The 27,949-nt window shown below is 52.2% G+C and overlaps 1 protein-coding gene across 2 annotated transcripts; it reads right to left on the bottom strand.

The window, feature by feature from the left end:
* Positions 1 to 1,162: 1,162 nt before the first annotated feature.
* Padi4 (peptidyl arginine deiminase 4) lies at positions 1,163 to 27,949 on the bottom strand. Of its 2 annotated transcripts, none has more exons than XM_041652554.1 (16): positions 27,858 to 27,949; positions 23,492 to 23,672; positions 19,221 to 19,287; positions 16,832 to 16,908; positions 15,480 to 15,597; positions 13,612 to 13,737; positions 11,732 to 11,910; positions 11,542 to 11,645; positions 11,238 to 11,349; positions 10,147 to 10,254; positions 6,271 to 6,425; positions 4,944 to 5,088; positions 4,520 to 4,626; positions 2,587 to 2,650; positions 2,197 to 2,337; positions 1,163 to 1,396 (listed from the first exon to the last, which is right to left on the bottom strand). In XM_041652554.1, exons 1-16 carry the CDS (start codon positions 27,947 to 27,949, stop codon positions 1,163 to 1,165), a joined length of 2,010 nt encoding a protein of 669 aa, XP_041508488.1. The 2 variants fall into 2 exon arrangements, with proteins under 2 accessions (XP_041508488.1, XP_041508487.1); XM_041652553.1 differs by having other exon boundaries at positions 2,587 to 2,654; positions 4,524 to 4,626.

Here is a 27,949-nt window from a genome sequence, read left to right as displayed (position 1 = left end):
GATTTTCCTCTGACCAGCTGGGATTATCATTTTAACATGGGAGCCGGGGATCCGAACTGGTGCCCTCACGCTTGTTCCGTGCATGCTTTATCACACAGAACTGTCCCCCAGTTTCTGGAGGAATGTGGTTTTATTGTCATCAGTACATAGGGTGTGTGAGTACTGACACACCAACGCCACTCACTGCAACCACGTGGCAGTCAGGGGACAACTCCGTGGGGTCAGTTTTCCCTACCTTTCCACGGGTTCTGGGTACTGAACTTGGGCTGTCAGGCTTGAACTCAAGTGCCTTGGGTCCAAGGAATAGGTTTCTATTTATTTATTTTTAATTAATTAGCTAATTAATTGAGTCTGGGTCTCATTATGTTGCCCCCGGATAGCCTGGAACTCAGTATACACAGACGAGGCTGGTCTTGAATTTACAGATCGCCTGCCCCTGCCTCCCAAGTGCTGGGATTAAAGGTATGAGTCACCACCCTGGGCTCAAAGGCATGTGGTTTTATTTTTATTTTTTGGTTTGTTTTTGTTTTTGTTTTGTTTTGTTTTATTTTTCGAGACAGGGTTTCTCTGTAGCTTTGGAGCCTGTCCTGGCACTAGCTCTTGTAGACCAGGCTGGTCTCGAACTCACAGAGATCCGCCTGCCTCTGCCTCCCGAGTGCTGGGATTAAAGGTGTGCGCCACCACTGCCCGGCAAAGGCATGTGTTTTTAAAGGTCTGAGTGTATAGCTGATTGGTAGAGAACTTGCCCAGCACCCATAAGGCCCTGGGTACTTAAAAAAAGAAAAGACATATGAGTTAAGTCAAAAGAGCTCCCAATCATAGTTGAAGCTATTCACCTCATGGGTGCTCTGAAATTAATTTCAATGTGCTTTACAGAGAGGGACTGAGGGTGAAACTCAGTGGTAAAATAAAGACACAAAACCACATCTTTTTATTGCAGCCGCTCTTAAACAGAACTGAGCTTGCTAAGCAAGGATCATTTTAGGGCATGCAAAGATGGAGGAAGAGCCAGACATGGGCAAAGCAAGCTAGCCACAGCAGCGAGTTAGGGCCACCCCTGGGGAAGCCCAAACATCCCCAAACCTCTTGCCGCACCTCACTGCAAGGGCCCAGCTACCTCTGGCCAGGACAATCTTTGAGGGAGGTTGCCAGAGGCAGTGGCTCAGGGCACCATGTGCCACCACTTGAAGGCGAAGGGCTTCCTGCGGACATTGGTGCCACAGTGAACCTCTCCATGGTACACGTGGTAGGCATAGAAGTCATTGATGAAGGTGCAGTGGAGGCCCAGCGGCTCCAGCAGGGAGCGCACCTTCTCCTCCAGGCAGCAGCGGCCGGCAATGATGGGCCCGAAGGGCTTGGGGATGCCCAGGTGCTTGCCCAGCACCAGCATGTTCACCTGCGGGAAAGTGGGGGCTCAGATCAGAGGAGACAGCAGCTAGGGTGGGACCCACAGGTCTACTGGACTAGGTCTGTGTTTTTAAAGATTTTTTTTTAACTTTATTATTATATTACAAGCATTGGTGTTTTGCCTACATGTATGTCTGTGTGAGGCTGCTGGATCCACAGAAACTGGAGTTACAGGCAGTTGTGAGCTGCCATATGGGTGCTGAGAATTGTAACCCAGGTCCTCTGGAAGAGCAGCCAGAGCCCTTAACCTCTGAGCCATCTCTCAAGCCCCCGGTGTTTTCTTCTTGTAACAAGCCTTCAATTGGTAAAAAGTCACATGCTGTTGAAGTTCGCTGAAAAGCTAAACCACAGTGAACTATGATGCATGGGCCTCAGGAAGAGAGGGGGACAGATGGAGTTTTCGTATAGCTCAACATGTGGAGAAGACACCTCAGTAGCCAGATTTGAGCCCCCGACTTGAAACCCCAGAGCCGGCTCCTTCCTGAACTGTAGCCCCCAGTCCTACACCTGCCCGTGGGCTGGTCAAACTCCATGGGAGGTGGGAAGATGCTTGGGGGTCACAGCTAAGTAACAAAGGGGTCCACGCTCTGAAAGGTCAGATCTGGTCCTGACATTGTTGCAAGACTCCGAAGAGGCTCTGGGTACCATAAGGGACATGTGAACCCCTAAGTGTGAGGGGAGAGTCACCTGCACCTGCCTTAGGCCTGCTTTAGGCCTCTCATTGGTTGCACGCTGAGGTTTAAGCCATTTGAGTGAGAAGAAGTTGGGTGGTGGCTGTCACCTCCTTACCATATTTGGGAAGAAGGCCTCGGCCTTTGGGTTCCCTCTGGAGTTCCCCACGAGCTTGAAGAGCTGTGGAATGTCAATGATGTCGCCTTCCGCCAGGCCCAGCTCCTGCTTCAGCACCACCCGGTTCCAGTCAATACAGCTCTGGTGGGGAGGCCAAGGGGGTGCATTAGGGGAGGAGGAAGAGTGGAACCATAGGGGTGGGTAAGAACCAGGGTTTGGGCTCCCAGGGACCTCATACACTCCCTTTCCTGCTCTCTACCTGTTCCTGGGCTTCAGACCCTGGGGGCCAGTAGCCAAGCCAATGTCAGGGAGCAGCCCTGCAAGGCCCCCACCCCACCCACCCATGTAGCTAATGGCAGGCAGTGTCTCCAGGGCAGTCTGGCTGAATACCTCCACATAGGCATTCTGGTCTCTCAGCTTCTTGTTGGACAAAATGTCATTGATTGTCTGGTTTCTTCCTGTCATGGAGGAAGAGAGTGAAAAGATGGACCCAATTTAGGAGGCAGGCTACCCCCCAGTGAGGGAGGGGCAGAGCTGGACCCAGTGTCTCCATCTCTTTAGTGAGGATGTTCTAATTCAAGATGCTCTTGCTTGCCGGGTGGTGGTGGCACACGCCTTTTATCCCAGCACTCGGGAGGCAGAGGCAGGCGGATCTCTGTGAGTTCGAGTCCAGCCTGGACTACAAGAGCTAGTTCCAGGGCAAGCTCCAAAGCTACAGAGAATCCCTGTTTCGAAAAACAAACAAAACAAAACAAAACAAAAGATGCACTCGCTCCCCACAGTGCACCCTTTCCCAAGGGATCCTGTTTTGGAGGAGTGGTTCCAGAAATGCAGTCTTTAATGGTAAAACTTAGCACACTCTAGCACCAGGATTGGCACAGAGTCAAAGAAACAAGGACGGTTGAGTGACCCCACTGAACCTCACTGACACAGAGGATGAGGAAGGCGACCATCGAATAGAAGAGGCCACAGCCTCAGACCGGGGGGCAAAGCCCAAAACAGCACAGAGGACAAGCTGCTGCTTGAGAAACAAGATTCCAACAGAGTCAACCAAGCAAACCAAAGAACTCCATTCCTATGTCAGCCCCCGATCCAGCCGCACCAACTGTGGTGGGGCCCCAGCACCAATAAATGAGGCAGCTGTGTCAGTGTCCCCAGGAGGTGGCACTGGCTGGCTGGAAAGGGAAGCTGCATGAGGAAGGCTGTTAGGTGGGGGCTAAGGTCAGCTTGGGGGCGACACAGCATGGCTGGACCCCTGACTCGGGGTGGATCAGGACTGGAGTAATGAGTGGGGCCCTGGTGCTCTGGGCTCTTCCAATTCCAGAGCTTTAACCGTTGGTCTCAGAGTGAGTGTGTGTGAGTGTACCATACATGCATCTGATGCCCGAGCAGGCCATAAGACAGCGTCAGATCCCCTGGAACTGACAGGTAGTTGAGAGCCATCAGGTGAGGGCTGGGAATCAAACTCAAGTCCTCTGCAAGAGTAACAAGTGCTCTTAACTGCTGAGCTCTCTCTCCTGTCTCTATATTTACTTTTGAGATAGCCTCTCATGTAGCCCAGGCTAACCTCAGATTTGCTGTGTAACCAAGAATGACCCTGAATTCCTGGTTCTCAACCTCCTGAGTGCTGGGATTACAGGCGTGCACTACCACGCCCGGTTTACAGTGCTCAGGGTAGAAGGGGCTGATGCTTAGCAAGCCCTCTTCCATCTGAGCTAAGTCCGCAACCCCAGACCCAGATGCTGTTAGGGAAGAAGGAGATTGGGGTGGGTGTGGGCTCTGTGCCAGAGCGCTTCCTTGGTGTGCATGAGACCCTGCATTCCATCAATACAGGGAAGGAAAACTAGCAAGCAAAGGGGCATGGAGCTGGTTTGCTCACCTCTGTCTAACACACTCAAACAGGTGTAGAGAAAACTCTTGTGTCCCAGAGGGTCCTTAGCCTCTGACCCTGCCTGTTGAATTTATTGAAAACATTGTGTCCCATGGACTTCGCTCAGTTCTTTCTCTCTGTTGCCCTGGAGCCTTCTCAGTTCCCTGTCTGTAATTTTCCCTTTCAGTTACCTCATGGACTTTCCATGCTGCTAACCCTGGTTCATGCCCTGCCACTTCCAGGACACCTTCCCTGAGCCGTACTGACTCAGGCACCCCCAAGATAACTTTGTTGTCTTAGTAGCTCACTGGGAGCTTGGGGACCCTGTGCTGAGTATGGTGCCTCGCGCACAGTCGGTACACAAATCTCTTTAGACCCACAGAATCTCATGGAACAGTGGATACCATAGACAGCAGAAGAAGCTGTCCACACAGGATGCCAGCCATGGTCAACTTACTTGGGATCCCTTCAAACAGCGGTACCTCCCCATGGCCCTGACTCTGCTGTTCCTGGAGCAGCTGGTAGCAGGCTCTGGGGCTGGACATCAACAATCGAAAGCCCTGCTGGGAAACACTGGGGTCAGAGGGCGGCTCTGCCCCCCACATGGGGTTTCTAGGAGGGGGGATAGCACCCTCTGTTGCCTTCCCGTCCCCACAGAGAAGGAGAGCTGGCTTGAAAACCCAGGAAGAGCCGGGCGGTGGTGGCGCACGCCTTTAATCCCAGCACTCGGGAGGCAGAGGCAGGCGGATCACTGTGAGTTCGAGACCAGCCTGGTCTACAAGAGCTAGTTCCAGGAGAGGCTCCAAAACCACAGAGAAACCCTGTCTCGAAAAACCAAAAAAAAAAAAAAGAAAACCCAGGAAGAAGGGCTGCGCACCTGCCTGTCGGGTGCTGGGACGAAACTCAAGAACTCATCGATGTGACCCACGAAGAGCCAGTCAGAGAAGAGCCTCACTGGGGCCTGCACCTGCTGGGCGCACAGGAAGTCCTGCAGGGCCTGATGCATGTCTCGGCTCTCGCTGCTGTCCTCACAGAAAGGAGAAGTTATGACAGCCATCAACAACATCAAAAGGCACAGTGCCTACTCACAAGTGGTCCTGGAATCCCACCTGTGCATCTTCCCTCAGAGAAGGAGGGTCATGGGGCCCTCGTGTGAGATTCCAGCGCCTGCCTGCACCTCTTCCAGCTGAATGTAGGTCTTCCCTGTCCCTATATCATCACATGCTCTTAAGAGGCGTGAGAGCAGTGGTTCTCAAACTGGGGGTCACGACCCCCATAGGGTCAAAATACCTTTTCACAGGGGTCACCTAAGACTGTTGGAAAACACAGATATTTACATTATGATTCATAACAGCAGCAAAATTACAGTTATGGAGTAGCAACAGAAATAATTTTAAGGTTGGGGGTCACCACAGTACAAGGAATTGCATTAAAGGGTCGCAGTGTTAGGAAGGCTGAGAACCACTAGATAGAGTGTAGTAGTGCAAAAGAAAATTTGAAGGGGAGAGGAGGTCCATGGATGCAGGGAGGCGGGGGAGGGGTCATCCATGCTGGGGTGAGACTTCAATGATGCTTCATGGTGACCCACCCACTTGTAAGTAACCTCTCGCCCATGCTCAGTGCAAGCCCAGTTCACCCCCAAGTTGGACGCTGGAAAACCAATTACTTTGGTCAGTTGTTGATCTTAGCTGGAAAAGTTCACGCAGTAGGCGTGGCCGTTGGGACAGTGGACTGGTAGAGGACTCAAGGCTCTGCCCACCTATGGAAGGGACCAAGGAGCATGGGCTACTGCTGTTGTGGCCCTGATATTTGAACAATTTGGGCTTTGCTTCCTTCCTTGGAGGGAAACTGAGGCACATCCACTGAGGCTCATAGGATCAGGGTCAAACCACAGAAAGCATTGCCCACTGACTCAGCCTAGATGCCTCTATGATGGAGAAGCATGGGCTTTGGAGCCGGTCACGCTCACTGTGCCACCCCTGGTTTCTGGCACACAGTAGATGCTCAGTAAACAGTCACTGACTGAAGATTTGTAAGTGGACAGAGGTAGGCCCTGGAGGTTCCTCTCCCTACGTGCGGATTCCTCTCAGTGTCCGCTGACCTCCTGGGTTTGGAGAAGGTACGGAAGGCTCCACCGTGGCTTTTGTCACTGTCCCCTACCCCAGTACCTGGGGCATGGCCACCCCTCCTGTTCTTTCCCTTACCTGGAGTAACCACTGCTCCCGATGAGGATCCTGCCAAGTGGGTATTCCTTTCCTCTGACGGTGACTGGGGGACTCACCTCCAGGTTCCCGAAGGCATCCAGCCCTGTGACCTCTGCTGTGTAGGGCCCTCGGGTCACATAGCCAAAGTTTGGACCCTAAGATGGGAGGAGGAGACTCTGAGACTCAGAGGCATCTGCCCCGGGTTGCAATGGTGACTGAGGGCTTAAGGCTGATTTGGCTGCGGGAAGGAATCCTGTGATTGCAGAGAGGAAGCTCATGACCGTGAAGTGTAGAAGGGTTGCTGGATTGAGCCAGGGACCCTCGAAAGTGATGGGGCACATGCGCAGAACAGAATCTCAAAACATTCTTTCTGCTCGTTCTCTACAGGCTGGCAACAGGGAAGGAGTGGAGACAGGGACTCCTTCAGCCAGTTTGAGGAGGGACAGGAGTCCAAGCCACCCCTGAGGCCAGCACTTGGTCTACAGCATGCCCCCATCCTGACCCTGGCCTGGAATGGGCTTTACAGAGCGTCTGTGACATCTCCATATGAGTCTTTATCAGAGGTCACATCTGTTACCCCCAGTATGAGTCTTGCGGGTGCTGTGGCAAATCACCTCCAGGACAGTGGCTAATATCACCCTGGTGTATCCTCCTGCACGTCTAAAGGCCTCAAGTCACTTGTCACACGATGGAGCCAAAGTGTGGCCTCATGCCCCTCATGGAGGCCCCAGAGGAAGAGTCTAAAGAGAGAATGTCTTGAGCTGGCTGGATGCCTGTGGGGGCCTTGTGCTACCTCCCCACTGTAGTCCTTCTCTGCTTTGCTGTGTGGGAAAGGCAGCCCAACCGCTGCCTCCTTCATCTCCTGGTGCCAGTAGCTGGCCAGGTGGCCTTGCCATCCCATGGAATCCCAGCTGTGAGCTGAGCCCCCTACCCACATCACTCCTCCAGCCACCTCCGCTCCCGCAGACGCTGGACACAAGATGCCAGGTGGGTCTTGGTACCTGCCTGGCTTCCCACTTGTCCTGCCCAGAGAGCTGGTGAGTCCTCCTCTCATTAGCCCGCCACCTTCCCATGGGCCTCTCTTCCCAGGGGACAGCCTGGAGGTAGCCTTTGCCCTGTCTCTCTCCCAATGGCCCGCAAATCCTGCTGGCCTGGTCTTGTGGAGCTTCTCAGAGTGTGAGTACTTCCCACAGGGCCAGTCACTGCCCCTCATCAGTCCTGGTCCTTTTCCACTCTGCCCTGACAATGAGTCTAATCTCTTCATAACATAAAGCAGGACACACCCTCCCTGACTTAAAATGTACACAGAGCCCCCTTTTCTCAGATTCTAAACTGACGGCCTCACGGGGGAAGCAGCTCAGTGACTTTGCTGTCCTCGACACTGAGCTAGCTTCAACAGCAGGTGTTTAGTTTAAATTCTACTTCTCTTTTTAAAAATTTACTTATTTGTGCACCCATTATTTTTATGTGTGCATATGTGTGTGTCTGAGAGAGTTTATATGTGCCACATCTGTGCTGGAGCCCACAGGGGCCAGCAGAGGGCTTCAGAGCTCCTGGAACTGGATTCTAAGTGTTTATGAGTCATTATGTGGGTGCTGAGAACTGAACCTGGGTCCTCTACATGAGCAGCAAATGCTTTCTTAAGATGGAGAGAGCCCCAGGTGTGATGGAGCAAACCTTTTATCCTAGCACTTGGGAAGCGGAAGCAGGTGGATCTCTATGAGTTCCAGACCAGCTTGGTCTACATAAGCCAGTTCCAGGCTAGCCAGGGTTATATAGCAAGACGCTATCTAAAAACAAAACAAGCAAACAAAACAAAAAAGAAAGAAAGAAGCAATGGGAAGAACCACTTTTCCAGTCCTCTGATTCCTTTTTCTCTCACATATTTTTTAAAATATATATACAGAAAGCCAAGGTTATTCTGCAGAGCCCAGAATAGCCTCAAATTCTGCCTCCCCTGTGCTGAGTGTGAGCATGCATTATATCAGACAATGTAAAATTTCCCAGCGTCTTACTGAAAGACCAGCACCATGCAGGGCACATGCCTGATGCCCATGTGTGGCAATAGCAGGGCACATGGCATTGCCCACCTACAGCAGTAACAGGGCACACACTGCTGCCCTCCTCTAGCAGTGGCAGAGCAGCTCCACACCCTGGCCAGGCTGGGGAGAAATAACAGAATACTCTGGAGATGATGCATGCAAGGCTGGCTAGTTTTTGTCAACTTGACACAAGATCATCTGGAGAGAAGGAACCTCAACTGAGATGTCTCCATCCAATTGGCCTGTGGGCATGTCTGTGGGGACATTTTCTTGATTAAAGATTGATATGGAAGGGCCCAGCCCACTGTAGGCAATGCCAACTCTGGACAGGTAGTCCTGGGTGCTACTAGGAAGCAGGCTGAGTAAGCTACGAGGAGCAAGCCAGGAAGCAGCGCTTCTCCATGGCCTCTGTGTCAGCTCCTGCCTCAACTTCCCTCAGTGATAGATTGTGGCAGGGAAGTGGGAACCGAATAAACCCTTTCCTCCCCAAGCTGCTCTTGGTCAGAAGGTTTTATCACAGCAAGAGAAGCAAATCGTGCCACTGGGACGGCCCTGACAACACCAGCAGAGGCCCTCCTGAGTAGGACATTGACACTGAGACCTGACGGCTGAGAGTCACCCAGCAGAACAGAGAGGTGCATTCCTGGCAGACAGAATGACATATGGAGGCAAGGAAGGGACAGGGAGAGTGGTCCGTGATGACACTCGTGGGAACACTGATGACAGTTTCCTGTTACCCTGGTTCCTTTCACATGGGTAAGGTGAGGGTGTTGCGCATATACCTAGCCAAGGCCCTGCTGGGGTCTCCTTCCACCCAAGACTGGAGGAGGTAGAGGGGAGACTCCCATGCTGAGGATCTATCTCTGTCACCAGCTGCTGGAGGTCTGACTTATAACAGGGAAGCTGGCCTTTAGATTATCAAAGTGGTAAGATATAGCCACTGCAGGAAGAATGGGAACCAAAGTGGGGGGCAGATGGGAACGGACAAAGTCCTGGTAACGGTAGACTGGTGCTCCCACCTCCAAAGGGGATGAACTTGCCTCCACCATCAGCCCACACAGAGAGCCCAGCTACAGCTTGGTCATAGGCATAGGGTGTGCCAGGAAGAAACCTGTTGATGAGACATATCCCTACAAGCCTCTGGCATGGGGCGGGCCACTGCCCCTCTCCCTGGAGAGCAAAATACTCCTGGCTGCAAAACGTGTTCCTTTTTCTGAGGGTTCCAGGCTCCAGTGCAGGCTAGGGTCTTCCGGGGCGGGGGACAGGGAGGCAGTGTGGGAGGCCCGGTGTCCTCACACAGAGCCTCAATTTCTACCTCTGTGGAATGGGCCTAGTGATAGCATCTCAAGGGTTGTCACGTGAGATGAGTCAGTCCCCGTGGAGAACTCAGCACCGTGGCTGGAAGCACACGGGCTCAGTAAACATACTATTATTGTTATTTATGATGGGGACAACCTGTGCTGAGCTGGCATCTATCTACCAGGCCGGGCCAGTGTGACTCACCAACATGTCACCTCCCACTCCCGAATGTGTTGACCGTCGCTGATAAAAGCCCGGCGGATCCCGAAGCCCCAACACAGCCCCAGTGGTGGCCCCAAAGGACAAACCACACCCAAGAGATGGAACTCCTGTCTTGTGAAAGAGCACTCTTGGGTAGCCCAGGATGCCCCTCACAAGGTTATTCCAAGGATGAGCTCATTCCTGAGAAACCAGATCTTATCAGGGTACTGGTTGGAATAACCAGCACCACCTTGTTGAGTCCCACTGGAGCAGGGATTCAGCTTTGGGGACTCTGCTGCTCAGGGACAAAGGGTGGGGCCTACGGGGTTCCTACCATGACCCGTTTGATGGGAAAGTCCTTCAGGCCTCTGTCCCTCGGGGAGTCGAAGACCACCGGCAGCGTCTTGTGGGGAGCCTGGATGTAGCCGATCTCCATTTCATCCTGGAAGGGCACAGAGAGGCTGCTGGAGATGCCACAAAGTCCTGTACCTGGTGTGATGTGGACCCGCCCCACCTGCTAGCCACTGACATCAAGAACAAACTCTGTGGGACACCTGGGCCCAGAGAATGGCTCTGAGGTTGCAGACCTGTGTCCTGCATGGCCTGCTGGGAAAAGGAATAGGACAGAGGCCCTGAATCAGGGGGGTGGGGACGACCCTGGGCTGAGGCTGGGATGGGTGACTGAGCCTTGTCCTTGGGGAGAGAGACCATCCAGTATTGGGGTGTCTAGGGGTGCTGAGGGGATGCTGGGGGACCCAGAGAACTCCCAGAATGGCTAGAATAGGCAGAGGCTTCAGTGGGAAGGCAGTTGACTGAGTCTAGGTGACAGCAGCCTTCTGGACCTCACAGGAGCAGGCAGGAGGCCCACCTGGCACTCTAGGTAGGTGTCCAAGTTTTCAGAAATGGATCTGGTGAGGACTTTATCCCTCCAGCAAGCAGTTGTGCAGTGTGCAGGGACAGTCACTATGAGAAGTCACAGGATGGAAACCTTGGTTAGTGGGGACATGTCTGCAGCGTCCCAGGGATCAGCCTATATCACAGAGTTGGGATGACAGGGGCGGGACTTAGGGGACAGGAAGAGAGACGCAGTCCCACTGGAGGGACGGTATACATGGAGGGGCAGCCTTCATGCTGGTCTTTGATGAGCATGACTGGAGTATGGGTGATGAGGAGGGGAACGTCTGCGGAGCAATGGGCAAAAGGCAGCAGGTGAGAGCAGGGATGGCCATAGAGATGGCGGGGGGGGGGGGGGCACACAGTGACTATGTCAAGTGAACTCTTAACTTGAGCCCCCGGTATGAGTACCTTCCGAGGCTCCTTCCTCCCAGTCCATCCCAGGAAGAATGGCCCCCAAGTTCTAGTCTGTGCCCCAGGAGCCCACAGCCTGCATCTGTCCCTTGGCCTCCAGTGGACAGGGCCACGTACCTGCATCCACTGGTCATCCAAATTCTCTTCCTCTGGGCACACAGTCAGCTTGCACTTGGCTTTCTTGGTCAGAGCAGTCAATGAATTTAGGAAGTCTTCGTTTTCAGAAATCCTACAAACATGAGCCCCGATGTCCACAGAGCAACGACCATGATAACAATTTGTCCCTCTCCCCAGGGTCCTGAGCAAATTATGGCTTCCAGCGTCTGAGGGCAGTTTTTTTTTTTCCATTCCCAACAAACATAGCACCCAGAATTCAGGACTCTTCCTAGTGCACCCAGACCCCACCCCCCTAGAGCTTCACCTGCACACGTATACCTCCTGGGGGGGCTGGGTGTTGGGAGTCATGATCCAGGGAGCCACACGAAATGTCACACTGTCTTGGAACACCAGGGCCTCGGGGAGATCCTGGAGGGGAAAGATGAGAAGGTACGTCATGTCAAGCAGGGTTCATCTGCTTCCTCTCCCCCACCCTCTTCTAGGCTGAGGCCTACCGGGTTAGATATGTCCAGCAGCGAGACTGTGAGGGGAATGAGCCCCTGGAAGTCAGCGTCAGGGAAAGCCAGACCCTCCACGTAGAAATTTGTGCTGTGTTGGCCGCCTGGCAGCTCCAGGCGGTGTGAGAACTGTTGTGGGCCCAGGACCACCTTGTATCTGGATGGCAGCTTGCCCCCTAGACAGAGGCAGAGCGCGCTTAGCCCTAGCGTGCCTCTGTGGCTCCGATTTCCTCCCCGCCGTGCTGAGATGCCCAGAGTCCTTATGTGCCACTACCCAAGGGTCCCTGGAGGTGTTTAGGGGGGAAATATCAAAACTCCAGTTGGGACCTTGTTTTCCTGACTAGAGGGGTCTAGGAAGGGCACGGCAGGTGCCAAGCCATCCCTAACTCCACTCCGTTCATTTATTCATTCGTATACTCATATGTTCATTTATCCCCAAGCACACTGTGCTGTGTCCTGAGTGACCATGGAGGAACAAAGACGTATAACAGACACCAATTAAAACAATGGTAGAGGGAAGTGTGTGTGGGGGAGTGACAGTGCCTAGATGGAGGCATGTTGGGGACTGCTACCACCAGACCCTGAATTTCCTGTAAACAACTTATTTTCCTCTGCTCTGAGCAGCCTGCAGCTGCTCTGAGCACGAGACCCTGATGGCAGGGAGTGGGTTCTGATGTGTCTGCAGTTGAGAGATCCCGAGAGTTGGGGCGTGGCCAGAGCCCTGTATAAGCTGCCCCTGAGCACAATAAAGAGGGTGTTCTTGTTTCAAGGATGATCCATGTCTCTGTCTCTCTGTGTGTGTGTGTGTGTGTGTGTGTGTGTGTGTGTGTGTGTGTCAATCTCCAGGCCCCTGCCTGCCTCACAAACATCCCCTTGCTCAGGTGGTACACCACAGGCGTAGTACTGTAGTACACGTAGTAAGGCGCTACGGGATCATAGTAGCAGGGACACAACAGAGGCACAAAGATAGTCATCCCTCCATCAGCTTGATTAGCTAGTTCATCTAGGATGGACGGGTGGGGCCAAGCTGAGCCTTGGAAAGCCCTCTCCTGTCCACCATCCCTAGGAGAGCAGAGACATCAGTACGTGCCCCTCCCCCTTGGCCTCCACTCACCATTTTTAACCATGCGCACGGCACAATGGCTGCTCTGGCCCTCTAGCTGCTGCTCTGTCCCCCTATGCTGGCCACTCTGCTCCGACCCCCCCCCCAGTCTGGGATGCCCTTCCTGAGAGTACCCGCAATCTCCTCCGACCTTCCTCTTTCTCCGCCCCAGTTCCACTCCTCCCACTGCCGTTCCTCATTATCTTACCTGTCACCCCTCCTATCCCACTAGGATGAAGTGACATGGGGCAAAGAGTTGGTCATGTTCATGGTTGTGAGCCCAGGGCTCAGAACTGAGGCTGGCAATGCCGGGTTAGCGGGTGTGAGGGGCTGCAAACCTATGATGTCTGAGCTACAAGGGTGTTCATGGCATGTGGGGGCTGTAAGGGGGTTCATGGCACGTGATGGGGGTGAGGGGAAAGAGGGAGGGGAAGTAGGAGAAGAGAGAGGAGCTAGGAAAGAGAAACAAGGAGAAATAAGAGTGAGAAAGGAGAAAGAAGAAAAGCAAAGCGAGGGAGAGAATAGAGAGGAGGGGGAGGGGAAGAGGTGGGCTCCCACTGGAGGGAGTCCTTGTGCCCAGCTGGGATGAGGCATCTATTGACCTTCATCTGGAGACAGAGGACAGACGCCTGTGCCTGGCACTCAGAACCCAGCACACCATAGCTCCATGGGAACTGCTTGCCAAGGGGAGTGGGGCAGGGCAGCGCCCCATCTGGTGGGGGCAGGAAAGGAGCACGGGGTCACGGGAGGCAAGGGAAGGGCCAGGCCGACTCACGTGTGACCCGGAACACCCTCACTTTGTTCATCTTGTTCTTGGCCACGTGCAGCACGAGCTGATATTTGGCAAAGAAGTCTTTGGGAGTCTTCGTGCTTAGGGTCATTGGGGACATGTCCTGCAGGTCTAAAACAAGAAACATGTGGCCCAAGATTGTTATATCTGTATTCTATCTCTACTACCCAGCTCCCTCCAGCCGCCTCCTGGTAAAGCCCACACACCCTGCCACAAAGGAACCTGGTTTCTTTTCCTTTTTTACAATGCTGCTCTTTTTGCTCATTTTTAAAATTACATTTACTGTTTTCTTTTGTTCCACAGCTCTGGCAACGGAACTGGGAGTCTCAGGTATACAAGGAAAGAACTCCACCACTCACCTCCAGCCCGCGGTTACTTATTTATCGTGTGTATGTGTGGGAGAGGTTGAACGCGCTGTGGTACGTGTGGGGGGCAGAGGACAGGACAGTTTGTACAGCGTTCTCTTCCTCTACCATGCTGCACCCTGGTATTGAACTCAGGACATCAGACTTGGCAGCAAGCACCCCTACCCTACCCCGTGAGCCACCTCACCAGCTCCTGACTCTATTCTCTTCAGCATATTTATGATGTTTATCTGTGGATGTCTCCAAAAGGGGGAGGCAAGGAGAGAAACCCAGAGCGACAAGGCCTTCCGTCCCACTGTCATTTCTTGCTGTGACCCCAGCACTCAAATTCCAGAGCACAGAGAGTGCCCAGGAGAGCGGTGGTCCATGGCGGTGGGCGGCATGGGTTTGTGTAGCAGGGTGATGGGGAATATGCCAAGGGGTCACTGCTGGCAGCTGCGGTGAAGGAGGCAAGGATATGGGCTCAACCTGGATCTGGGTAAGCTTGAGGGAAAACTTCAGCTCTTAGTGCCTCAGTTTCTCTATCAGTAAACAGGGCAGAGAGAATGCCAAAGGGTGGGGAGCGTAAAGACGAGGGGACACATTTGGAGCCACTGTCCAGAGCCCTGAGAGTGCTCACAAGGTCATGGATAATAAATATCCTTCAGGGCTGTCCCTGGTGTCAGTGTGAGATACATAGTTGCTTCCATACAGTGGTAGCACTTTAGCATTCCCCTCCCCCCACTGCCAGGGAAGGTGGGTGGCTTGTTTCATTGAGACTCTGCAGGACCCACCACCATTCTTGAACCTCTTAAACCCACCAAGGAGGCAGGTTGTCTGGGCTGCAAATACTGACGGCAGCTGAGTAACTGTGTGACTTTCACAAGCTTGACTTCTTGTCTTAACTTAAAAAAAAAAACAACAAATATTTATTTATTATGTATACAGTATTCTGCCTGCAGTTCCGCCTACACGCCAGAAGAGGGCACCAGATCTTATTACAGATGGTTGTGATGTGTTTGCTGAGACTTAAACTTGGGACCTCTGGAAGATCAGCCAGTGCTCTTAACTGCCGAGCCGTCTCTCTAACCCTTGTCTTAACTTCTTAACCTCTCTGTGCCTCAGTTTCCCCATCCTTTAGTCACTGGGGTCTTGTGCAGTATTTGGGGACCAGCACTACTTTTTTAAAATTAAATTTGGGCCTCGTGTCTGAGCCATGCCCAGACGTGTGGGCTAGACAGGGGCCAGCATGGAAAGCAGAGCCTCTTGGGGAGCCCACACTGATCTCTTCAGACTGCTGTGCGACTTTAGCGGGTCACTTACTCCCTTGGGACACTTTTCCGTTCCTTCCTCTGTAACATGGACATGCTAACAAGCGTGCTTCCTCTAGTCAGGGGCTACCTTACAAAACCGCATGGGCAAATGAGCCTTATTGACGTGCGAGGCCCTTGTCCTGGGACCCGGCCATGGCTTTTGTCCCCAGAGATGGCCACAGCCTTTGTTCTTTACCTTTGTTGTCCAAGACCATGTCATCCTCAAAGTCCATTCTAGAGGACGTGGGGTTCTCCTTGTCACAGTTCACCAACAGGATGGCGCCTTGGCCACATGGGCCCCAGGTCCAGGTGCTCTGGGAATATCAGAAGGGCAAAAGACGCTATGGTAACTCTCTCAGATCCCACCAGCCCTTGGGAGACAAGAGCTGTTTTTTGTTTGTTTGTTTTCTCTCTCCCACTTCGCCTGTTTCTCTCATCCAGCAATTCGCAGGCCCAAAAGGTGGATTTCTGATGGCTCCAGATATAAGCAAATCTGGATGTGAGTCAGAGGTGTTTGTGGTTTGTTAAAGACAAGGCTAGCTTCGACTTCTAATCCTCACCTCTGAGAGCTGAGATCACAGGCCTGTGCCGCCACACCCAGTCTGTGAGGTGCTGGGTATTGAACCCCGGACTCCGTGCATGCTAGGCACCTCTACCAGCTAAGCTGCATCCCAGCCTCAATTCATCCATTTGTTTTTTTAAAAAAGGAGCCTGATAGTAAAATATACTTTAAAAGCCTTAAAAAAATTGGCTTAAAAAACAAAAGGAGTCAAATACATAAGAAATCAAGATTCTAACCCGTACAACTACTCTCATGTGACCAAATAAATCACTCCTCCCTGATGTGAGTGCTATTCTTGGTACCAGAAACCCTCTGCCCAGTGATGAACTAACTCTGGGTGGCCCGGCCTGTAGAGATCTATCATAATATGATAGATTAAGCAATATTGGATAAATTACGATGCTAGGTGAGCCCTCTAAGCCACACTCTTCCCCTTCCCCTACTATTGATGGATTAAATCATTTGGAGCCTGCCTAAGTGTACACTAGCCACCAACACAAAGTCACGCAGGCAGTTCTGAAGTTCCAAGACCCTGGGTTAATAGTCGACCCTACAATCCACCATCTTTCTGCAACACACACTCCCGGCCATGCCTAGCTTCTCTCTCCTTCTACCCCGTCTCTCTTCCCTTCCCTGTCACTCACCACCACACCCCCCTGTACACAGCTCCGTGGGAAACTCAGCTATCGGCTATTAAAGGTCTGGGGAGCATTTCTGAGCCACAGCTGGGACCCGAGTGACTCTAGAGATTCCAGATTTGTAGGCTAACACCATTTCTGAACCCACAATTGGTTGTAAATATGACCTTGTAAAAGAGATGGAATATGCCTAAGCCACAAGGTCACCAGTTATTTCCTGGTAAGGGAACCTTACAAGTTAACAAGAGACGCCGGCGAGGTGCCGCTGTTCAGCTTATCACCACCAGGAGGCGCGATAGGCACGCACCATGTCTCTAAAGCGCGTATTGACGGACATTTGAGCCTCACCTGATCCTTCCCAGCCCTAGCAGGCTTCGCTTTGCCGGCTTTGCCAGTGCGGGTGACATCTGTGCTCAGGGAGATTTCTGAAATGGGCGTGAGAGGGGAGAGGTGGTGAGCGTGAGCTGCAAGGCTCTCAAACTGGCTCTGATAGTCGGCCCCGAGAATGGGAGCTTCTCTGTTCCACCCTTTGTCCCCAAGAAGTCACACTACAATTCAGAGAACAAAGTTCTGCCTTCCTCGGGGAGCCATGACTGTGATGCCAAAGCCACCCCAGTGAAGCCGCCACAACCTGCCAGGTCACCTTGTCAATTTCTCCAAGAATTCTGCCCCCGTCCCCCAGGCTCATCCCACAGTCTTCATCTGGTCGTTGTTACGCCTGTGTGTGTCTGTGTCAGGGGAAAACTCATGCTCCCCAAGTCTACCCTGTGCAAATGTCAAAGCAAAGTGTCTGTGAACTCCTTCCCTCTACCAGCAAATGCGACCACAGCTGCTTCAATAATGTAGACCCGTGTGCCTCGCAGTGCGACACAGGGACCATGGCCTGCACGAGAGGGGCGATATGACCTTTTACTATTGTGCCATAGCAGATTCACTAATATGCATGAATCTAGGGACATAGAATTATCACGGTACTCCTGGCTTCCCCACCTCTCAGCAAGCAGTTCCTAGAGCCTCAGTTTCCTAATCAGTGAAATGGGATCACGGGGTAAAGTTCCCTGGATTATTGTAAGAATTAAATGCAATATCTCAGTCCAGGTTCTGGCATTAGAGTAAGCCCCATTTTATTTAAATCTATACTCATGAGTGAAGACACCCAGCGACTTCATATGCTATTTATATATTTAATACACACTTAAATAAAAAGAGTAGATTGTTCAGGTTGAGTTCTCATTAAAAATATATTCAATTTTTAAAAATTGAGAAATAAGGTCTCACACTATGTTCTCCAGGCTAGCGTCTAGCTCCTGAACTCTGTGATTCTAAGAATGAACTTTTAAGAAGATTTTATTATTTTTATTTATGTGTTATGTGTGTGTGTGGTGGTGGGTATATGAGTGTAGTTGCCTGTGGAGGCCAGAAGAGGGTACTGCATCCTCTGGAACTGGAGTTAACAGGTGGTTGTGAACCAGCTGATGTGGGTACTAGGAGTCAAACTCAGGTCCTCTGTTGGAGCAATACACACTCTCAACCACTGAGCCATCTCCCCAGTCACAGGGATAGATTCTATTAAAGATGAATATGAAAGAAATACAAGTACGTGTGTTTAAATGGGTTATTGATATGATAAAAATGAAACATAAATAATGGGATTTGGGGAACACAGAATTATCTGCTATAAAAACTATAATATGAGTGGAGCAATGGTGGCGCACACCTTTAATCCCAGCACTCAGGAGGCAGAGACAGGAGGATCTCTGTGAGTTCGAGGCCAGCCTTGTTCACAGAGTGAGTTCCAGGATAGGCTCCAAAGCTAGAGAGAAACCCTGTCTCGAAAAACGAAAACAAAACAAAAAGCTACACACACACACACACACACACACACACACACACACACATAATGAAGCATTAAAAAGGTATAGAAATTTGTGCATAGAATCCAGGCCCCTACTTCCTAGCCTGAGAAGTCAGTTATTACACTGTGATGTGAGCCTTCACCTGCGCTTATATTAACTAATTACCAGGGATCCCGTAGCTGGAAACTCGTCTGCAGCTGAGGGCGACCTTGAGCCTCTGATCCATCTGCCTCTACCTCTCAAGGTCTGGGAGTACTGATGTGCACCCCACACTAGGTGTATGCAGCACTGGGCGTCAAACCTCGGGCTTCATGCCACCTAAGCTAACACTCCACCCTCACCCCCAGTCCCCCATCCATGCTTCTTTGTGCTCACTCTCTAGGGAAGGGGAACTTAAGAATTACTGGATGGGCTGGGCGGTGGTGGCGCACGCCTTTAATCCCAGCACTCGGGAGGCAGAGGCAGGGGGATCTCTGTGAGTTCGAGGCCAACCTGGTCTACAAGAGCTAGTTCCAGGACAGGAACCAAAAGCTACAGAGAAACCCTGTCTCAAAAATAAATAAAATAAATAAATAAATAAATAAATAAAAGAATTACTGGATGGATGGCTAGAAATGGTGGTTTTTCTTTGCTTGCTCTAAAGTAAGCTCTAGTCATGTTGTATCTTGGAAAGATGCCCTGCTGGGTGGGGATGTGCTATGTGGAGACAGAAGGCAGCTCTACGGTCCCTCCCTCCCTCCCTCCCTCCCTCTCTTTCTTTTTGAGACAGTATCTTAGTATTTAGCCTTGGATGACCTTGAGCTCACAGAGATCTGCCTCCAAGTGCTGGGATTAAAGGTGTGTACCCTTGGCAGCTCTTTGGGACCCTGGTTATCACTTACCCACCCCAGTGAGGTACAGCAGGGCTTGGATCGGTGAGGCCTTGGGTACATAGTATGAAATTCGAACCTAGAAGACAATAACAGACCATTCATGTCTTTATTAGTCATTCCAAAAACAGTCTGAGCTGCAGCACAAATTCTTTTTTTTTTAAGATTTATTTATTTGTATTTTATGTGCGTTGGTGTTTTGTCTGCATGTATGTCTGTGTGAGGGTGTCAGATCCCTGAACTGGACTTACAGACAGTTGTGAGCGGCCATGTGAGTGCTGGGAATTGAACTTGGGTCCTTTGGAAGAATAGTCAGTGCTCTTAACCCCTGAGCCATCTCTCCAGCCCCTGCAGCACAAATTCTAATTGATCTTAATAATAAAAACCCGAAGTCAACTATCAGGGGGTAAAAGCTGTAGGATCAGAGAAGCGGCCAGTCACTAGAGAGTTCTTAACTTCTACCAGTGTTCAGACCAAGGGGCGGTCCTGTCCTCAGATGGCTTCCTTAGACTTCACTGTACCTCAGATGGCATTGAGCTCCTATCTGTTCTCATTTTATTTTCCTCTCTCCGCCCAACCACATCACTCTAGTCTCCACCTCCCTTGCACTGGGATTAAAGGCATGTGATCCAAAGTGCTGGGATCACCTTTGTGTGAGCTCTGTTTCTCTTTTAGATTGGATCAATTTCGTGTAGCCCAGGGTGGCCTGGAACTAACAGAGATCCGTCTGTCCTCCGAGTTCTGGGATAAAAGGTGTGTGCTTCCACTCCCTGGCCTAGTGAGTTAGCGCTGCACTCTGATCTCCAGGCAAGCTTTATTTGTTAAAAGACAAACAAAATATCACTACACTGAGCCCTGCTGTGTGCCGGCTTAATCCTGTTCAACTCAGCTAATGAAAAGGGTCCCAAGGGAGTCCAGGAGTGGAGGATCCACTCAGCCAGAGAAAAGGGGTGAGGGAAGACTTCACAAGGAGGTGTTTATTGGCTGTCAGCTTGGCATAATACAGAGTTATCTGAGAGGAGAAAACCTTAATTGAGAAAATGCATATATTGAGAAAGTTCTAGCTATAAGACATTTTTAAAATTAGTGATTGGTAGGGGAGGGCCCAGCCCATCGTAGATGGGGCCATCGGGCTGGAGGTCCTGAGTTCTACAAGAAAGCAGGCTGAACAAGCCAGTAAGCAGCACCCTTCCATGGCCTCTGCTTCAGCTCCTGCCTCCAGGATCCTGTCCCGTGTGAGTGCCTATCTTGGCTTCCTTCAGTGACAAACAGTGCTGTGGAAGTGTGCGTCAAATAAACCCTTTCCTCCCTAACTTGTTTCTGGTCATGGTGTTTTATCACCGCCATGGTAACCCCGACAAGGACAATGTGTAGCCTGAGAAGGGGAGAAGGGACTCAGCAGCCGGAAATGAGGTGCAAACGGCAGAAGAGGGAAAGAAGGAGTAGGTGGTGGCCGGGGAACTGGTCTTCTGCAACAGAAGGCCAGGCCTTCAGGTGTCTCTCACAGGACCCAGTTGGAGAGCATCTCTAGGCAGCATCCAAACAGGGGGGCTGGCGTGGGTCGTGGGGTGGAAGGGGAGGGAGTGGTCAATGGTGGGTTGGGTGGGGGCAGGAAATAGAGGGGTAGATTGTGTGTGGGGGTCGTGTGGGGGTGGGAGGAAAGAGCAGAGGTGGGGTGGGTGGGTTGTGTGGGAGGAGTGAGTAGGGAGTGTTATGTGTGGGGATGAGAGTAGGGAGTGGAGGGTTGTGGGGGTGGGTTGTGTGGGAGGGAGGTGGGTCGTGTGTGGGTGTGAGGGGGGAGGGACTGCGGGGTGCAACTCAGTGGTGGACGGTGTGCAGCACACGTGAAGCTCTGGGCTCAGGCCAGTCCCTCTGTCCAGGGAAATAAAAACCCAGAGAGAGGAATCTGATTGGCCCAGCTGCCAGGAAGGGCGGGACACAGGGGCTGAGAAACCTGAGTGACATAAGCTGGGGGGCCAAAAACAACTGAAGTGCTACGAGGAAAGGAACCTGGGGGTAGACACTGAGGGGACACACTGAGGGCCACATGGAGGAGCCCCTGAGAGGACACTCCTACAGACAGTGGTTATCCTGGAGGATGACGGAATCATGACCTCTCTTCTGTACTCTCTGGACCCTGGCGTCCTTTTCCATGTTTCCATCCGGGCTCCCGGGCTCCAGACCGCTCTCTAATTGCAGGCCTACTTGCTTTGTGCCAGCTAGTAAACATCTTTGGGAGGAACTTTTCTCTGGCCTCCCGTATTCTTCAGAAAATGGGGTCCTTAGCCTTGTGTGGTGGCACAAGTCTTATCCCAGCACTGGAGAAGCCTGAGGCAGGGGGACTGAGAGTCTGAGCTTGGGTTAGTTAACGAGAACTTGTCTCAAAACACAGGGAAAGTAGAACAAAGGGTGGAGAAAGGGAAGGAGGGAAAGGAAGGGAAGGAGGGAAGACAAGGTGGTCCCTGTCTCCCTCACCCTTCTCTCCTCCCTCCGTCTTTGTCATACAGGACATCTCCTTATCCAGGGTCAGCCCAGGGGCCACCTCGGTATTCCAGCTCTCTCGCAGGCTGGCCTTTGGTTCCATCCTTCAACTTAACACTTCTTTAGGGAAGTGACCACACCTGCTGGACACCCCATCTCTGTGTTTCTAGGGTGGGTCGCAGAACTTGGCCCCCAGGAAAGACCAAACTGGGTTTGCTCCTCCAGGGAACCCCAAGAGGGTCTTGTGGAGAAGGGGAACATAGGTGGGGCCCATCTTCACTCTTGGAATTTGTGAATGAGGCACTGGGAGCAAAGTCACTAAGGATCTAAGTTAAGGATGACCCTCGAATTCAGTCCAGTGGCACGTGTCCCAACAAGAAAAGCACCCATAAGAAAAGGAGGCTGAGGGACCAGAGCAAGTGACCACACTCCAGGGAATGCTGACAGGAGCCAGGAGCCAGGAGAAAGCGAGAGTGGCCCTTAAGGGAGCCATAGGGAGCCACACTGCTCACATCTGTCTTCTAAACCTCCAAGTGCTGTGAAATCATCTTTTTGTATGGCTCTGAAGATGTGTTGCTCTCATTGGTCAATAGCTAGGCAGGAAGAGGTTGGGAAGAAGAAAGGCGGAGTTGCCAGAAGACTTGGGGAAAAGCAAGATGAACGTGCCTTTCCGGGGAAAGCCATGTGGTAGAATGTAGATAAGAACCATGGGTTAATTTAAGTTGTAAGAGCTAGTTAGTAATAAGCCTAAGCCATTGGCCAATCATTTATAATTAATATTGGTCTCTTTGCGGTTATTTGGGAGCTGGCTGGTGGGACAGAAGATTCCACCTACATGCAAGCTGCAGCGGCCACTGGAAACCAACACTGAGGCACAGAAGGTGCTCCCGGTGGCTCCCTGCCTGTGATCTTCAAAGACTTCACAGCCACAGCTAATGTTTGTCTACTTGTGTTTTACTCAAAGCCCCCAGGACTGTAATCCCCTCACCCCAGCGCCCTGCTCATGTCTGCATGAGATGCTGTTTATTAAACAGTTACCCAGAGGATGAACTTGACCCAGACACCCCTTCACAGGTCCCTGCAAGCTTCATCGTGAACATTGTGTTTAGAACTGGAAGACACACCTCTGGGTGTCCCTAGGAGGGTGTTTCTAGAGAAGTTTAGCTGAGGCAGGGAGGTCCACTCTGGTGGTGGTGGCACTGTCTGGTGGGCTAGAGTTGAGACTCAATGGAGGGGGGAAGGAGAGAGCAAGCTGAGTACCAGTGTTCCTCTCTCTCTGCTTCCTGACTGCGGATGCCATGTGACCGGCCGCCTCAGGCTCCGGTCACTGTGCCATCCTCACCATGATGGACTGTGCCCCTAAGTGTGAGCCAAAATGAGCCCTGCCTTCCTTAAGCTGGTTTTTATCAGGTATTTGATCCCAGGGATGAGGACAAGAACGGCAAGGATGGATGTGCAGTCAGTGTGGACACTGTGGAGGGATGAGCGATTGAAAACTTGGTCGGGGAAGGGGACTCTCCCAGGGTGAGCCCTGTGTATGGAAGCAAAACTGTCGGGCTGACGTCTCCCATCCTCAGCCCCCCAACCCCATCTACTAGGCCTCACCCCATCCCATCCATCAGTCCCCCAACCTACCCCACCGTACCCTCAACCCCCACCTCACCCCATCCCCCTCACTCCCCTCCTCACCCACCCCATCCTTAGCCCCCACCCCACCCTTAGCTCCCACCTCACCCCACCCCACCCTCAGCCCTCCACCCCACCCAGCAGGTCCCCACCCCTACCCCAGTCATCACACCCACCTTTTGGTCATCTGTGCTACTGCTGGCTTCTTTGACCTGTAGGGTCACCTCCAGCTGGGGGTCCAGAGGCCATTTGGAGGCACCAGTGATGCTCTTCTTGGCTGGAGGACTGTGGGTGACATCTATGACCACTCCTGGGGAGGCTGTGATGCCAAAGGTCGTGCAGCCCTTGGGAGCAGAGCTGTGGAGTGACAGGGGCCGGCAGAGGCACTGGTGAGGAGAGGGCCTGGCCCCCCACGATATTGGTCCCAGCAATTCTCCTTTCCCCACCAGGAAGAAACACAGGCCACCGCTGGGCTAGCTCTGGCCAGAGAGTAAATACGATATGATTGCCAGAAGGGGATGAGAAAACAGAAGGGGAGGCCTCTGACTGGGGGCCTTACACTTGAACTAGAGAGACAGCAGAGGAAGGTATATATCATAGGCACCTCCTACACACCCACAGAGCAGTGTGCATGCAGAGCCCTTCAGCAGTGGGCATGCCAAGGGCTGTCTGTATATAAAGAATCACACACTCAGAGATGGCTCAAAATACCCCACAACAACAGCCAAAACAAAATCACACATATTTCTGGAGTGGTGGCAGAACAAATAATTTTTTTTCTTTCTTTCTTTGAGAAAGCCCTGGCTGTCAAAGAACTTAATATATAGACCAGGCTGGCCTGGAACTCACAGAGATCCACCTGCCTCTGCCTCCTGAGTGCTGAGATTAAAGGTGTGCACCACCACGCCTGGTTTGCAGGTAGACATACTTGAGGCTCATCCTCTGACAACACAAGTTGATCAGGGGTGGGACGCACTTTACAAAGCAACATGAATTTGAGAGGGAGGAGGTGAGGGGACAGGAGTAGCATTGGAGGCTGGAGAAGGAGGGGAGGAATGATATGAACACATACTCATGCATCAGATTCTCAAGATAAAAATGACAAAAGCTGTTGGGAGCCAGGCCTACCCCAGGCTTTCTCAGAGGTCATGATGAAAGGACAAAGGGACCTTGAGTTCTGTGTTCTGCTCAGGGGTGGCTGGGATCAGGCCTGGAAGGAGTTAAGGTTTCAGTTAGTGGACACCTAACTCTTTCCTGGTGAAGACACCGGAGTTACCCATCCTGGGGCTATTGTACACTTGGTCTGCATTGCACTTGAGATACAATGTGTTCCCTTTGTGCAACATTGCTTGACTAGCTTCCTGCTGGACTTTGTCCCATGGTATAATGGCTTTCTGCGGACTCTGCCCCCATCCCTGTAAACTGTATAGTGGCTGCTGTACTTCTTAACAAACGTGCTTGGTGCAAGCCGTCAGCTTAGGCAAGATCTGGTCTCCACGTCCCTATATTCCTTATTTCTCATCTGCCGGTTCAGGTTGGAGGGCACTACTGAGTTTAGGGCTGTCTCCAGGGATCCCTTCCCTGTACGTATTTTTCAGACGTGTGGTCCTAGGCCCAGGGGCAGCTGCCTCAACCTCCCCCGGAAACAGGAAGACGGGCTTCCAGGCTTGATCCCCAGACCTGCGGCTGCAGACTTGGTGTCCAGTGGCCTGAACTTCCCCTGGGCACCCTCGGGCATGAGAGCCACACCCAGGAAGCTACTGATAGGCAGTTGCTGAGTTACCCAACTGAGCAGAAGCTGAGGGATGCAGAGCCCAGGCTCAACTAGGCACAGATGAAACTAACTGGTGGTTGAGAAAACCTGTTTTGTTGTTGTTGTTGTTGTTGTTATGAGGCAATTATTTCATTTCAAAGTCAACAGAACCTGCTGCTGGTCGGGGGAAGAACAATGCCCAGATTTCTTTCCTGAGAGACTGTGAGGCGACACAGCTGGGAGGTGAGGGCAGGGCGCAGGTGGGCTTGGGTCAGCAGTAATCGGGACACAGCACGAGGGTAATTGTGGGGGAAGGGAGTGACAGAGACCAGAACAGTAAGGTCAGTGAGGGAGGAAGCTTCTCTTTGGTGAGGTCACAGGGCAGGTGTGCAGGAGCTTGCTTTCTGGAACATTCTCTCTCCTTTCTCTTTTCCTCATCCCCACCTTTTGCTGTGTGAGCAGAGGGCAGAGAGAGGCTTTCCTGGAGGATTGTGGGAAAAGGCTGGGAGAAATGACTTGGGGGCCTGCCCAGGTGAGAGGGGAAAGAATATAGTATATTTTCTTCCTTCCTTCCTTCTTTCCTCCTCCCTCCCTTCCCCCTCCGTCCCCCCCCCCCTTTCTGCCTGTCTGTCTCCCCCCTCTCTTTCTGCAAAAAGATTCCCAGATGACTGAGTGTCAGTGAGAACCCCTTCCTGTATTCAACTTTCTTTTACTCAACAAAACAGGACGCCACTATATGTGAGGCCTGGCCCTCCCTGGTGCGTACACACACACACACACAAAGTGATTATTCCCCCAATCCACAGCACTCACCCCCAGCATAGGTCTGTGATCCCACTGTGGACACCTTCTAGTGTCCCGAACAGGGACACCATTCAACACCACTCATCCCAAACCACCTGTGCCTCTATCCCTTCAACACAAGCAAGGGCATCCTTACCTGGTTCCCATGCTTGTGGGGACAGGGAGCACTGGTGTCCTGACTCACTGGGCCACAGAGTCCAGTGTGTCTGCTTTAGCCAGCAGTCCTGGGGGAAGGACTCACTCAGATAGCACTGCCCGCGAGGGGCAGTTAAAACAATTTATTTATAATTTCATCAGATTCTGGTCAAGGCCATGTGAAAAGCACAAGGACCCAAATTTGACCCCCAGAACCCATGTATAAAAGCTAAGTGAGGTAGCTGGGCCTGGTGGTGGTGGTGTATGCCTTAATCCCAGCACTCAGGAGGCAGGCAGGAGGATTTCTGTGAGTAGCCTGGTTTACAGGGCGAGTTCCAGGACAGCCAGGGCTATACAGAGAAACCATGTCTCAAAAAAAAAAAAAAAAGAGCATGCTTGCATCCCCGTGCTGGGGAAGACAAGTGGATCCCTGGGGCTTACTGGCAAGCCAGCACCTCATTCTCCATGGCTATCCCATGACTTGACCCGGACATCTGCCTCCTCCCTCATCCCTTGTAGACCGTTCTCACATGGCAATCAGTGATTGGGTTAACCAAGGCCACACATGGTATCCCATTGCCCAACACACCTCCATGGCGGTCCACAGCAAACCAGGCCTTGAGAAGAGCAGAAGTCCTTCCACTGCCCCACCCAAGCTGCATAGGATGCTGCCCCTGCCCAGGGCACCCCTCCCATTCTTGTCCCCACTAACTGCTCATGCCCCTGCCTCAGGTTCTTTGCACTAGCTGTATTGGCTCTTCCCAGGGGACAGACAAACATCTACATTGTCATCAACACCCCTGTCTGATCATATGCCATTGCTCTGATCTCCCCGTCTGAAAACCACAATCAGGACTAGCCGGACGGTTCAGCGGGTAAAGGCGCTTGCTGCTAGGCCTGTGAGATGGGCTTCATCCCCGGAACCCACACAGTGGAAGGAAAGAACCGACTCCCACAGGTTGTCCCCTGACCTCTGAAGACAGAGCCTGAGGGATGACACCTGAGTTTGTCCTGGCCTCTACACACTCCCCGACACACCTGAATCTACAACCACGTACATACCTGCAGACACTACGAAAGAAGCACCGTGACTGTGGCCTAGGGAGGGCTAGCCTGGATTCCTGGCAAGGATGATGGGCTAGCTCTGGCTCCTGTCATCTCTGCACCCACCTTCAAGCAGCTCATCCTCTGGGCTTTCTTTTGCCTGTGTCCCCAGCCTCCCACTAGTGGCCTGGGGACCCCCCAGACCCTGAGTGTTTTCCTCCTGCCAGAGTCAGTCAGTCTCTGATCATGGGCGTGTCCCAGAGACATTTATGGACATCACTGGGGCCTCAGCTCTGTGGGGGCGGCTGCAGCAATCCCACATGAAAGGCAACACCAGACTCTACCCTGAGGCTTCCTCCGCTGTCCTGTGTGATCTAGGACAAAGGTCTCAGCGCTCAGTACATCCTCAGCCTATATTTGGTGAAGGAACAAGGGAGTGGAAGAAAGAACAAATGAATTGGGGATCTGCCTGGAACTGTGTGGAGTACCTAGCTAACAGCACTGCGAAGTACCTAGCAAATAGCACCGTGGCATACTAAACAGACAGCCCCATGGAGAACAATTGCAATGGTCACACTTAATCTTGAGAGTCATTTCACCAGACAGGTAAACCTATCCTCCCTTCCGTCAGCCTCCAGCAGGGCCTGGCAGCAGCGGTATTTCTACCTCACAGAGAACTGGCTGTGGTGGGTCACACCCCTCCCAACTTATCTCCCTAGCAGATCTCTTGGCCAGAGCCTGAGCTGGGCCAGCAGCATCCTGCCCCTGCTGGCATTGCCCACCCCGCCCCACCCGCACAGGCTCACCCAAAGACATCCAGCGGGGTCGCAGTGCCCACCACACACACAGCATGGGTGGGCTGCTCAGGGGCCACATGGATCACCGCGCCCTGGGCCAT

The sequence above is a fragment of the Microtus oregoni genome, unplaced genomic scaffold, assembly GCF_018167655.1.
Source record: "Microtus oregoni isolate MIOR12 unplaced genomic scaffold, Mior012 000005F_ref0000423, whole genome shotgun sequence".
Classification (NCBI taxonomy): Eukaryota; Metazoa; Chordata; class Mammalia; order Rodentia; family Cricetidae; genus Microtus; species Microtus oregoni.
Note: the sequence above shows the minus strand (reverse complement) of the source record. Positions and strands in the feature narration are given on the sequence as shown.